Source organism: Lactuca saligna, chromosome 5, assembly GCF_052625555.1.
Source record: "Lactuca saligna cultivar CGN05327 chromosome 5, ASM5262555v1, whole genome shotgun sequence".
NCBI lineage: Eukaryota > Viridiplantae > Streptophyta > Magnoliopsida > Asterales > Asteraceae > Lactuca > Lactuca saligna.
The window spans coordinates 192,229,565-192,244,354 of NC_136421.1; the positions used below are offsets into that span (position 1 = coordinate 192,229,565).

General features: G+C 31.2%; 1 protein-coding gene across 1 annotated transcript; it reads left to right on the forward strand.

Annotated features, from left to right (window-relative positions):
- The first annotated feature begins 9,631 nt into the window (after nt 1-9,631).
- LOC144998718 (uncharacterized) lies at nt 9,632-13,328 on the forward strand. The gene is made up of 14 exons (XM_078958459.1): nt 9,632-9,870; nt 10,305-10,460; nt 10,558-10,609; nt 10,715-10,822; nt 11,003-11,087; nt 11,175-11,229; nt 11,313-11,372; nt 11,465-11,563; nt 11,638-11,748; nt 11,834-11,911; nt 12,021-12,137; nt 12,239-12,388; nt 12,603-12,703; nt 12,837-13,328. The coding sequence occupies exons 1-14, from the start codon at nt 9,634-9,636 to the stop codon at nt 13,117-13,119; spliced, it is 1,692 nt and encodes a 563-aa protein (XP_078814585.1). The 5' UTR covers nt 9,632-9,633; the 3' UTR covers nt 13,120-13,328.
- Nucleotides 13,329-14,790: the final 1,462 nt, after the last annotated feature.

Below are 14,790 nucleotides of genomic sequence, written 5' to 3' on the forward strand. Positions count from 1 at the left end.
AAAATGAAAGATCGAATTGGCGAAGAATGAGACATTTAGTATTTCTTATTTATGTTTAATTTAGATGTTATTTGATTTGATTTTTAGTTTCTATTAATGTAACTTTATTTTTAGTTTTTTATTAATGTATTTTTATTTAATTTATTGAAAATAAATTTTAATTGTGTAAATATTATATTAAAATAAATAAAAAATTAAAATGATATGGATGAGGTAGAGTGGTGAGGGGTTGTGATGGGAAGTTATAAGTAATGGTAGAGATGACGCGATGATGTAGCTATATTTTGGAGTGGTTATGGTGGTGATCACTACTGATAACACAATCCAACAATAATCTATATCGTTAAGCCACGTTCCCTTTGATACCAATCATTTAGATAATCGTGCAGAAAATACATTATGAGCAAAGTTTGATCCCAAAAGTAAACAAAATATCAGTATATGATATACTAAAACCATATATATTATAAAAAATAATAAGAAGAACAACGATACATACATACACACTCTAATCAATTCCTAAACTACTTATGAATTTACATATGTTCCTTACACAACATGAAACAACCTCATGAAAAAGATGACATCTCACCATACTGTTAGGCTAAATATCTATTGGTGTATATATATATATATATATATATATATATATATATATATATATATATATATATATATATATATATATAATCTTATAAAAAAAATCTCACTATTTCCAAACCATTAAGCTAATAGTACAAGTAATTATCAATAAAATAATATTATATTTAAAATATTCCAAATTTTATAACTGAATGTACACATATTTGATGCATACAAGAATTCCTTTATCGAGTCTATGTGGGATACTGAGATTTCGGCAAATATCTTTGGATTATGGTTGCTTCTGTTGGAATCCTTCTTCTATCTTCTTCATCGTCTCTCTCTCTCTCTCCCTCTCTCTCTCTCTCTCCCATAAAAACCCTAAATGCGACCATCTACCTGCATTTACCACCATCATAGCAATTTCACCACCATCATCAAACGTAGTCACCACCACATCTTTACCTCTACGAACCCTACAAACAGACACTATCATCCATGACCCTCACCGCCAGTCGCCACCATACGCGACCACCACCTCCACCTCTACCATCTTTGTTATAGGCATGTAATTAATGTTTTGTGTAAATATGATGTTTATTCGGTGCTGATGTTTTCCCTTTACCATGACCGTTGATTTTAGGGCTTATTTGAAAAAGGTAATGATTTTAGGGCTTATAAGTAGACCCACCTTCATATGTTCCACCATCTTCTCCCCATATTGTTTGTTCACCACTATCTCCTTTATACTCACCACCTTTCGTGTCTCTCCCCAAAGAAAATCCCTTAAAATCGCCGTTCCCACCTCCATGGCCAACACAAACAGCAAAAAAACCATCAACACCACTACTCATTGGCATAGGTAAACCCTAAGTCGATCATATAAGATTTCTGATGTTTTTTAAGCTTTTTGTCAAACAGGTCAGGTCAATTGATGGAAAAGAGAAATTTATTCGAATCGATTTAACATGATTAGTTTAGTTATTTGATTCACTTTAATGCTTCTATATACATGTTTCAAGAATCATTCTGCTAAAAAACTCATTATGGATGGATGCCCTCTAAGTAAGCTTTTACATAACCTTTTGATCAGTTCCTCTCTCTTTCATTCATCTTTTTCGAAAAATTAAGTAGGATCTTGGATTTGTATGATTTGTGGTTCAGTTGTACCATTTCCTTACGATTTACATAACTTGAGTTCCTTTTAGTTGGATTTTTTTTTCAAAACTCAACCTACGGATATCCAATGACATGAATGCTTTTGTTTTTCTCTTTGCATCTTGATAGATTTTATGTCATGGTGTTTGCAGTAACATGAGCATATCTTAGGTTGTTTTTTTTAGATTGAGTTGTATGTTTTCGTTCACTCACACTGAAAGGAGAATCAATAGGAAATACCCCATGAATGGTTTAGAGTTGAGCTAAGCTTTCACAATCCTTTCTTACTTAGGATTAAACATTAGGTTAGTTCTTTCAACTCTTACAATATATTGAAACTTTTATTAATTTTGTGATCTATTTTTGTATTTAAGTTACTGCATATTTTATGGAAGAATCCAAATCTTGTGTTTTTTGTGGGAGGCAATAGATTTGGAAAGTCAACTAATATTGCCAAGGTAAAAAGATTAGAAACATGAATCTTTCCATAAAAAAACTAAAATAATGTTGAATGCTAAATTGCATGTGGCTTACAGACTTTCAACAAGTTGATATTCAATGTGATGATAGTTGCATGTGACACTTTCCAGTAGACTGGAGGGTACACTCAAACTTGTTGGCTCTAAGTATGAAATTAACCCTTTTATCCTCTAATGTTCTTAATGGTGACATGTTAATGGTGCGTATATTTTGTTTTTGGATCCCTATATTTGAAAAGGGTTACAAGAAAGACCATACAATTGTTGCAAAAGAAGTTGCTATGGTCTTTGCCAATATCATAATTCATAAGTATCTGGTACATTTGGCCATGTTAGTATGATATCATACTTTTGGTGATAGGAAACTGGGATTTTGTTAAGTTGTAGAATAATAAAAATATTACGTCATATTTTTTTTCACCATTCAGAAATCTTTATGAAGTAAGACAGATAGCTAAGGTGACCGACCTTCCAGTAATCAAGCACATTTTAAGACCTAAAAAAAGATTCTTTTTCACATTGTCCATGAGGACCAACAAAGAGGTTTGGTTGTTGTTGACATATTTCTTTTTGCAATGTTTGTATCTGAAATAACTGGTGAAGTCATATGAGAAAGTTACTGGTGATGTAGATAGTGTAATTGCACTAGACAGATTGATGGCGAAGGCATACCATATGGTTCGGAAAGTAAGTAAAGTTGTAACTAAAGTAATTCCAAGCATGATGATTTTTATTCCATTTTCCTTTAATTGTGCCCATGTGTGTATCAGAAAGAAATGGTCAAATTAATGTCCCTTCGATGCAGCCTTGTGGGTTTTACATTAGAGAGAAGATGTATTCAATCGGTATATTATTATTTGTGGAAGTGCCTTGTTTTATTCTAAAAAAAGAAATGTATGCATCTAAATTTTATTTTAAATGTTTGCATCTGAATTTTCATTCATTTAGATGGAATGCGTGAAGTGGTGGCTAATTCATAAGTTGGTTAAGATAGCTCACACAAAATATTTGGTGGGTTTTTAATTTAGTTTTTATGTATGGTGGTTTAAAGTCTTTTTAAGAAAGATAAAACGAGTAATGGCATTTTTTTGTTAATGTGTTGCATGCTACCATAAGAAACATAAGATTCGGGATCCATACGGTGCCAACGAAGTTGAATTGTATCTATTTCAATAAATATAAGTATGTTATTTTTGTTGGGTGCATATTTCCTCTCATGTATCTTAATTACTTGGATTGTATGTTTTTTTGTAGGTTATTAGTGGAGATTCTATTTTTTGAGGGATAATGTAATTTTTAGATATTGTCCATCATGGCTTTGTTAAAATACATTTATGTAATTATTCTCATATTTAGATGTTTATACAAGATCTTCATGGATGCAGGAAGGATCCTTGAATCCATTTTTTTAATAGATTTTATCTTTATTATTCCATATAGATTTTGTCACAAAACCTTTTGTTCTATAACTTTTCTCTTTCATATTATTAAAAATTTAATGTCCATAAGTGATTTCTGTTTTTTCTTATGAGATTTTATGTGTTCAGTTCTAAATCTAGAGGAAATGCTTGTTGGAGTGATAAAGTGAGAAGATTCTATCACATAATGAAAACTAGGATTGATTCTATCACATAATGAAAAGTAGTATTCTATTTAGAGTAGATAATTGAAAGTACATTGTTTTTTGAAACAGTAAATATGTAATAGACTTTCATTGATTTGTTTATTTCAAATGTTAGTATCTTAATTCATTTTTCATTAATTTAACCATCAGACTTTGGTAAACAATTAACCATCATTTTGAATGTAAAAATCAAAAAATATTTTGTCATCTTTTGCTAATAACATATTAATGAACATTTTAGCTTAAAATAAACTAAATAGATGGTAATCTCATTATTAAATTTAACGACGGCCATTATTCATTGTAAGAGTGAGATAATATTTTGTCCAATTGTTGCTTGGTATTTGGTTTTTAGATTAGTTTACAATAAAATTTATCATAATGTGCATAATACCTAAGTTGAATAAAAACCGTTCCATTATCAAAAGAAATTTTTTGTTTTTCTTAATCTATGGTTAGCCTAAAACTATGTCATCCGTTAAAAAAAACTAATATCCCAAACAAAATTCTTTGCAAAAATGAAACAATTCTTCGAATATAAACTATACATTAAAAAAACCGTTCATCATTTGCAAAAATGAAATTGTTCATTGCAAAAAACTACTTAACAACACCCCTCATTGCCTGAAATTTGATGTTTGTCATAACTTTTATTGATAGTTGCTTTGATGTAATATTAAAATAAAAAAGATAATAAAATTTTAAATTACTTAAATATAAACAATTCAATATAAATAACCATATAACTAAGCATAAGGTGTGCACACTAAAAGTTTAATTCCCTATATATAATGCGATGGTTACGACTATTTGTATCTACCTTGTGTTCTTTGAAATATAAAAATTCAATATAAATCGCCAATAACAATATGTATCTACCTTGTGTTCTTTGAAATATAATATATTTCCGAATGAAATAAATTAACGAAAGATTGGATAAATAAACCAACAAAATTACATGTCAATAAAGTTCAATGTGTGACATCATCACACCTTGATGTTTCATTCTGTTAGATACTTCATTAACATTACATTTGGTTTTTTTATAATATTTATGAATCGAGCTTATTGACCTACTCATTTCATTCCAACCGCTTTTGCAAAATCATCATAAAACATATTAAATTTCCATAAAATCAATACCATAAAACATCAAACTTATTTTAAAAAACCCAAAGATAGACAAAACCATAAAAATTCAATCCTAATAAAACACTTCTACTAAAAAAACTTAGGAGTTAACAACTGCGTTGTCATCACCCTGAGATGGTTGGTTTGTAGTTGCAATAGTATGCAAATCATACCCGAAAAATAAATTTGAAGGCATTAATAAGTTTAAAACAAACAGTTAACTAATTACATATATTGTAACGCCCCGATTCTCAGGTATTGTCCAATTGTAGTTTCTTGGTTTGGCCCTACTCGTCGAGTAGCAGCGGGATTGAATCGCAACTTAAGTGACTGACTCGGCGAGCCCACGAGTGGGACTCAACGAGTAGGAGCTGGCAAAAGAAACCCTAAGTCCCGGGTTCTGCACTCTATTTAAGGAGGCTTAAGCCCCATTTGGCCTCCTTACAGTCAGATAGAACTCAAAGGAAAACCCTAACCGAGTATTTTGTGCCATTAGTGCCTTGAAAGCTTGAAAGTAGAACTTGTGGAAGGAAGAACTTGGAGAAGCAAAGGGCTAGAAGCAAGGGAGGAGTGGAACCCGAAATCTACCTCAGCTAGCACTCATAGAAGGTACCAAGTCGACACCTTTATCCGTTTTCCCTTCTAGATCTCATATAGTGGAAATCTAGGGGTTTTGAGGTGTAAGTAAGGTGATATTGCAAAACATAAGCTAGATCTGAAGTTGTAACTTCAGATCTGGACCATTCCCGAGTTCTAGATCCATAAAGTTCCTGTCTTGGACGTGAATAAGGCTTTCCTTGTGCATGAAACCCATTAAGAGCTTAGTTTTGGACATCAAGGACCTTTTTAGCCATGCATACACGTAAATTTTGCAACTTTACGTGAAAGGAATGCCCTAGAAGCTTGGATCTGTGGTTTGGAGTCGTTGCATGGCTTAAAAGGGATCTGTATGGCTTAAGTACTAAAGGAACTCGGCGAGTCGCAAGAACGACTCGGCGAGTCGTATGAATATAGTCGTGAAGTCGACGAGTTGGTAGAACAACTTGGCGAGTCCGATGAAGGTTGCCTTAGACTTGACAAGTTGCATGAACAACTCGTCGAGTCGGATGAGTTTCCTCCAAGTTAGTAATGTGTGTGTATCAACGTGTTACTAGAAGAGAAACACGACGAGTGGCTCTAGGGCCTCAATCGAGATCGTGGGAACTCGACGAGTCACGCTGGTGACTCGACGAGTAGGTAAAAGTTTCGAGGAACTCGGCTAGCAGCCGAGGGTACTCGACGACTTAAGGTCAACATTAACTGTTGACCTTGACTAAGGAATATGACCTTGATCAGGGTTAACTAGTTGGGTTATGGAGTACTCTATGAGGATAGAGACTTATGAGCATAATCGTATTATGGTAATAGGTGGTGGAGTCTTTGACAAGTGATCAGAGAGCTGTGATTATTTACCGAGCTGACATCTACAAGGTGAGTTGTCCTCACTATACTAAGGGGTCTAAGGCACCAAGGCCAGCCCATTGAATTTGATATCCTAGTAGTTATTGATATGTTAAGTTGAGTTAGTAATGTATTCCAGTTGATATGCTAGCGGGTAGATCTATAAGACTGCCTGTGATACTGATTGATTACCTGTATGTGCATTTATCTATTACATGTCGACATGTTGTGTGGGGTGGTTTGAGGTTGTACTACTCCGTGCGGTAGCCAACAAACCCGTGAGTATTCCAGATTTGAGCTGAGGGCCCGATAGGCATTCCTGACTCATACTAAGGAGTCGGGAGCATTCCAGATACGAGTTGAGGGCCCGGTAGGCATTCCAGACTTGTACTGAGGGCCCAGGGGTAGTCCAGCTTGCAAAGATGTGGACCCAGTACATGTTGTTCTGTTTTGATTGATATGATATGCTAATGTTGATATTGCTATGTGGACTGTATGTGTATCGGTATTTTGGGGTAACTCACTAAGCTTTCGGGCTTACAGTTTCAGTTTATTGTTTCAGGTACATCAAAGGATCGCGGCAAGGCCAAGGCGTGATCGTACAGCTCCTCCTATTATGTTATTTTTGGGGACAAGACTCTGATAAACAATGTTTTGAAAACAAAGTTGTAATATTTTGATGAACTTGACATGTTTTTAAAAGTTTAAATTTGTTTGAAATTTTGGATGTTACATATATAGTGATAAAAGGGATGAAAACAGTGTTTGGTGTTCCAAACCCAGTATTATTGCATGGACAGCTTTATGTAGCATTGTCCAGAGGGGTTTCACGTTGCAATACAAAATTATTAGTGAAGCCTGACGAAAATTTAAAAGGTGATGGAGTTCATACAACAAATGTGGTGTATAAAGAAATATTGTACAATTAATAATGTATAATCACTCATGTGTTATTACACATTTTCATATTTTGTGTATTCTTATATAATTCTATTATTTTTGTTTGAATAAGTTAAACATTTTCATATTCTGTGTCACCTTGACCGGTTTCTATTTATCGGCTATTTGATGTATCATGTATCAAATAACACCATAGTTTGATTATATTGTCTTCGACATGTACTTTATTTTGGAAGATACCATTTTTATAAAGGAAGCATATCACCAAAAGAGCTTACACGTCCCGCCGCTTTACGCGGGTAGACTGCTAGTGTGTGTGTATGTGTGTGTGTGTGTGTGTGTGTGTATATATATATAGGTTATTTTGTTTCTTATATTTATTGTGTGCTAAAATGCACCAATATGAATTTAGTAAATTAAATAATTATTTAATTAAATAAATATAGATATTAAATGATTTCCATAATTATATGTATATTAAATAATATCCATAATTATAATTCTCTTTTTATGGAAACTAATTAAATCCGTCATTAATGTCAGCAATAACATTTTTTTCAGAATGAATTCGTATCTAGGTTTTTATATATGAGTTCATATTTTGTTTCAGGACTCACTCACTTAAAATACAATAGAGTTGCATAGAATATGAAGAACGAGAGTGTATTATATTAGAATACACTCTCATTCTGTTGGAATACACTCTCATTCTTCTAGATATGAATTCATTCTGAAAGAATATTATTGTTGACATTATTGACGAATTTAATTAGTTTCCATAAAAATGAGTTATAAGTATGGATAACATTTAATATACATATAATTATTACTAAATTTCTATTGGTGCATTCTAGCACACAATAGATTTGAGAAACATTTAAACTTATCTCTCTCTCTCTCTCTCTCTCTCTCTATATATATATATATATATATATATATATATATATATATATATATATATATATATATATATATATATATATATATATATATATATATATATATATAATAGGAAGATAATAGCATAATGCAATGTCAAAAAGAGTATATTCAACCCTAAAGTACCATTGTAGGTGTAGACTTTTGAGGTTTGCTCAATGTCTTGTGAATTTTTGGTATCATGGTTGAAGATCTACTATTGATTATCCAAAATGTCAACATTACATTCATCTTTGCCCAATTGGATTTGAAGAACTTTTGGTATCATGGTTGAAGGTCTTCAATTGATTATCCAAAATGTCAACATTACATTCGTGTTTATTCAATTGGATTTGAAGATTCAAGTATGGTTGATCGATTGGTTTTTAATTCTTAACGTGAAATAGTGAAATCTTGCCTTTATATTTTACCATACACTAGACAAAACGAACATATAAAAAATTTATTTAAACAAGAGCAATAAATTTTATAGTCAAACAAAATCCATAATAATACAAACTAGAACCTATCAAAATCATCTAAAACGGTATTTTTTGTGCATGTTTGAAGCAAAAACATCTAGTATTTTACAATTGATTTTACAAAATGTGAACATGACATTCGACTTTGCCTAATTGCACTTGAAGATCTGAGCAATGGTGGTCCATTGAGTTTTAATGCCCAACGCAAAATAATGAAGTTATGTCCCAATACTTTACTGTATAATAGATAAAACGTATATATAAAAAATTATAAAAATAGAAGTACAATAAATTCTATTCAAGGAATCCTAAATGTATCACCAACAAAATCTTATATGCAACTAACATATTAGTAAATATATCAATTCTCTTTGCAACCCTTATTATTTGAATAGATAGACAAATGACTTTTGACATAAATATTCTTGAGATTAACAAGTTTTGTCGGTGTGATGATTTTTTTCCTATTATTGAGTAAATTACACGAATAGTCCCTATGGTTTGGGGTAATTTGAATGCTTGATCCCTAACTTATTTGTTTAATTCGGAAGGTTCCTACTCTTTGTTTTTGTTACGCGTTTGGTATTTGTCTTACCTAAAAAAAATATTATTTAAATACGGAAAAATGGTGGGGTAGGTAAGGTAAGGTGATGAGTGAGTTTGGGGGTGTGTTTATTTAATATAAATTAAAAAATCAATGCCAAAATAGTCTTTTTAGGTAAGATAGAGACCAAACGCATAACAAAAACAAACAATAAGGACCTTCTAAATTAAAAAAAGAAGTTAGAGACCAAATGCGCAAATTACACTAAACCACAGGGACCATTAGTGTAATTTACTCTAGATTATTTTCAATCTTTGATAAATACAATCTCATATAGTTAATAAATACCCAAATTTTATACATATCATGCAAAATATGATTGTACGCACGTTTATGTGTGTTAAGGTCTTGAAAACAGGAAACCTTTTCAAAGCCAAGAAAAAAGGGGAAAGAGAGGAGTCTACTTTCTATGACATGGAAGCTTACTTCCACTGCTATTTCTTCGAGAATAAGTTGCTGAAGCATCTCGAATTCCGAATCCCGGCGGCGATGCTCGAAATGGAGGTTCAGGATTTATCCGATGACGCTGATTACGCCACCGCATCTCAAGAAGTAAGCAACACACATCTTAATTACCGAAGAAATCATCTCTAGCAAAAACTATGATTAGAACAATTTGATCGATTATAGTTGTAGAGTACAACCGGTTGATTAGAAGCTTAGGTTATCATGGACAATTGTGAAAGCTACGAAGGAATTTAATTTTATATGAGTTTTTAGGCGTGAAATTGATATAATTTAAAATTAATCAAAACAAGAAATCAATCGTGTAATTTTGTCATGTAACATTATTTGGATGTATTCCAAAGATAAAATGTTTTGATACTTCTCATTAGCCTTCATAGACCACCCTTCATCGCAGCATCTGTCTTTATGCCATAAAGTTCATGCTTTTTTGTGGTCTTAAATCTTAATTTCATATCCCATGTATTTTATAACTTCAGTAATTTCAAATTTTTTTTTTTTTTTTTTTTTTTGTGTTATAGGGCATGTTAAGTAGTAAGAAAAGCTCTTTTAGTGATCTAGAAAACGCAGAAATTGTTTACTTGAAGGAGAAAGTCACAATTAATCCAACCCAATATGCAGCTGACAGAATCAGTGGGAGGTTAAAACTGATTAAACAAGATTCTTCACTATTTATGGTAATATACATTTATTTTAAAAATAGTTATCTTTGAGCTACACATCTTCAATCAATATATTTATAATAATAATAATTTTTTTTTCTTTTCAAAATAGACTTGGATGCCTTATAAAGGCCGAATCTCAAATGCTAGGCTTTCTGAAAGAGGTTATTGTATATATATAATTATATATATAGTTATATTATATACATAATAACACTATGCTTTATATAAAAAATTGGATGTAATTTTTTAAGTTATTGTTCATGCAGACAAGAATTTATACACCATAAAACCAGTGTCTTTTACCGATATCCAATCAATTCGAGTACACACTCCAAAAATTGGGTGGCAATATGCTGTTGTTATTCTATCATCTGGTACGATTATAGCAATGTACTTTCGTTAAATTGTTTTAATTAATTATTACTTTAATTTCTTTCTATTATTACAACATTGTACTTTGAAAATTTTAAATTCTTCCTATTTATAGCAATGTCTTTTAATGCAAAGCAATAATTAGAAAAATTTTAAAAATAAAAACTAAAAGGTTTATACAGGTTTAGCGTATCCTCCGCTTTACTTCTACAATGGAGGAGTACAAGAATTTCTAGCTACAATTAAACAACATGTTTATATTGTTAGGTTTGTTATTATATTCTATTATTATAAAACATATTTTATTTGTAACAAAATGATTAACGATTTAACTCACATGTTTTTAATTCACAGGTCATTAGAAGATAGAAATTTATTTCATATAAATAACTTCGAGGATCCTCTTCGGGTGATTTTTTTTTAACGATTTAACTCACGTGATATTAATAATTGTGTAAACTTATGTTTTTTATTTTTTATTTTTATTGACAGTTTGATAAAATATCATTGGTATGGGGAAAACCACGACAATCTCCATTAGAACTTGAAGAGGTATACCTTGCTTTTTCGATAAATTGCTAGAAAGCCCCTGAAGTTTGGACGTTTTTACAAAATTGGTCCAACAGCTGAAATTTTTTATGCAGTGGGGAATGTTTTTGGATGCTGAAGGCCGAGTTGTGTCTCCAAGTGATTTAAAGAAGAGAATTTTTTATGGAGGAGTGGATCATAGTTTACGTAAAGAGGTTTTTATTTATTTAAATGTTTTTATTTTGTCAAATCGAGCATAAACTACAAATTTAATGTCGTTTAATTTCAGATTTGGAAATTCTTATTGGGATATTATGCGTATGATTCTACATATACACAGAGGCGTTATCTTTCCACCATTAAGAAATCGGAATATGAAACCCTAAAAAACGAATGGCAGGTTTGTTTAATTAGCAACAAATTGCTTTTTTATTATCTTTTTTTTTTTTTAATTTCTGTAATAATTATTTATTTTCCAATCGCAGAGTATTTCCGTTTCCACAGGGGAATCAATAAAAGAAGCCCAATTTAAAGAATTAAAGTTTCTTATCGATAAAGATGTGGTATAAGTTATATAACTAATTAACCATAACAACATATTGTTCACTAAATTTCTCGACTTTTTATTTCTATAAATGTTAATTAAATTATTTTGTTTTTTTTTTTTTCAAGGTAAGAACTGATCGAATGCTACCATTCTATGAAGGTGATGAAAATGAAAACGTGAATATTCTTCGTCATATTTTAATGACATACGCATTTTATAACTTTGAAATTGGTTATTGTCAGGTAATAACTTTTTTTTACTAATTCATTTTAACTCCCTTGAGATTATATTAGTTTTTATTTATTTTTGTTAACAAATGAAATATAATAATAAACTTTTACAGGGTATGAATGATTTCTTATCTCCAATTCTTTATGTCATGGAGGATGAGTCAGAAGCTTTTTGGTGTTTTGTGTATTTAATGGAAAGATTTGGACCAAATTTTAAACATGATCAAAGTGGCATGAAATTTCAATTTTTTGCATTGTCAAAGGTTGTTTCCCTCTCTCTCTCACCTTTGTGTGTGTGAGTGTGTGTGTTTTCATAAACATTATACATTTGGGTTGTGTTTTATCACAAGAGATTGAGAGCGAGTGCTTGACTTTTAGTCAAAAGTCAAAAGTACCCTTCTATCGAATATGGTTTCAAATTGAAGATAATCATTTTGAATGAGGGTAAATATGTAATTTGAGTGTTTGACATGGCAGTTGATGGAGATTCTAGACAAACCATTGCACGAATATTTTGAGGAGAACAATTGCTTGAATTATTTATTCTGTTTCCGATGGATTCTTGTACAATTCAAAAGGTAAGAAGAGTTTCTTGTATGATTAATAACAACACATAGGGTCAAAATCGTAAAAATCTATAAAAGGAGGACAAAGTTGATAAAATAAAATGGGTTATGTTATCTTGTATTAATTATAAAATGATTATGTCAGGGAATTCGAATACGAAGAAATAATGAGATTGTGGGAGATTTTATGGACTCGTTATCCAAGTGAACATCTTCATCTTTACATATGTATTGCAATCCTAAAAACACATAGGGTTAAAATAATGGGGGAGCTAATGGACTTTGATACCCTTTTCAAATACATCAACGAGTTGAGTTGTCACATTGATCTCGACTCGGTGCTTTCTTACTCAGAAGCTCTATGCATGTCCGCCGGAAAAGATGGTGCTGCCGCCATTCCTCCCGGAACACCGCCAGTCGTGGCTTGAACAACAGTATAGTCAAATAAACGATCTGATTATGAAATAAAAAAACTCGACTCTGTTTTTTATTTGATTTTAAGCTTTATAACATAGATTGGTTTTATATATATGTATATATGAAATGGAAATTAAATGTAAGTAAATGTTTAGAAGTAATATAGCTTTTCGACCTTGTTTTGTTTATTTCTATAAAACCCAAGTGATTTTAGAGTTTAGTTGCTATTCTTTTACTTAGAAATTTATGTTTTTGTTTGACCATCAAACAATTATTATTGGGTCAAAATTATAATCTTGTTGATGTTGACCTATACAAGAGTTTGTGTATCTAGAGTTCTAGCAAGTGTTATTACCCCCGTTTTGCGAAGGGCCGAACTTGTGTAACTACAAAAAATGTATGGAGCAAACAAGTAAATATATGAAAGTCTTGTGGCCAAAGTGTGAAACAAAAAAGTGTAGGGACGAAACGTATCAATATATTATTGGTGGCGTATTCTGTGAGTTTTTTTTATTAGGTATAGATTATTTTTGTAATTTTTTTAAGTATATGGACTGTTTATGTAAAAAAAATACATAATGATCTTTTTTTTTGTAAATTATGAGGATAATTTTTGTAATTTTTTTCTATATAGGTCCAACCTATCAACATACAAAAACATTTTGTATAAAAAAATCTTCATAGGGATGTTTTTTGTAAATTACGAAATTATAAAGATTAAATATGCCATTATTCAAAACCTTTATGCAAAAAATCTAAAATGTAAAAGTGCTTAGTACTAAATCTACCAATATTTAAAACGTTTATGGCAAAAATTAGGAATGGCAATGTGGCGGGTTCGGGGCGGGGCATGGATTTTCAAACCCACCCCGATAATTTTCGGGTATCTTATCGGGGCGCCCCATTGGGTTTCAGGTTTCCCCGTCGGATTTCGAGTATCTTATCGGGTTTACAATAACTGATAACGAAATCTTTATTCTCTTTTAGGGTATCCCAATGTCTTATAAAATATACATGTTCTAGCAACTCTTTTAAATTAAAAACATGATGCATCACTTTAATAAAATAAACTGGACGTTATATAAAAAATTATTTGATTTAAGTTTTGTTTAATACGTCAAAACACATAAAAATGATCATTAACATCAGATTGTTAATAACTAAAAAAATTGTCCACGATAAGTATTTTATATTTGAACGTTATATATATATATATATATATATATATATATATATATATATATATATATATATATATATATATATATATATATATCGGGGCGAGGATAACACACTCCCTGCCCCGAACCCGATAAAAAACCCTATAATGACCCGTTACCCGACCCGAAATTATCGGTTTCGGGTTTCCCCGTCGGGTTCGGGTTTTTTTGCCATCCCTAGCAAAAATCTAAAATACTAAAGGACTTAGGGACTAAATCAGTAAATTTGTTATATCCAAAATCTTATGGCAAAAGTCTAGATGAAAAAATTTACTGTTAATTTTAAATTTCAAATTAGATATAGTTAATTTTGCTTTTGAAAAATAATAATACGGTTTTCTGTTTAAGATAAAGATGTTTTCATTTAGGGGTTGTTTGTTTTTTGTGTGAAGATTTGCGCAACCACTTTTGTCTGCGTCGCGCAGACAACGCGTAGACATATGCCCTCGCAGATTGTTTGTT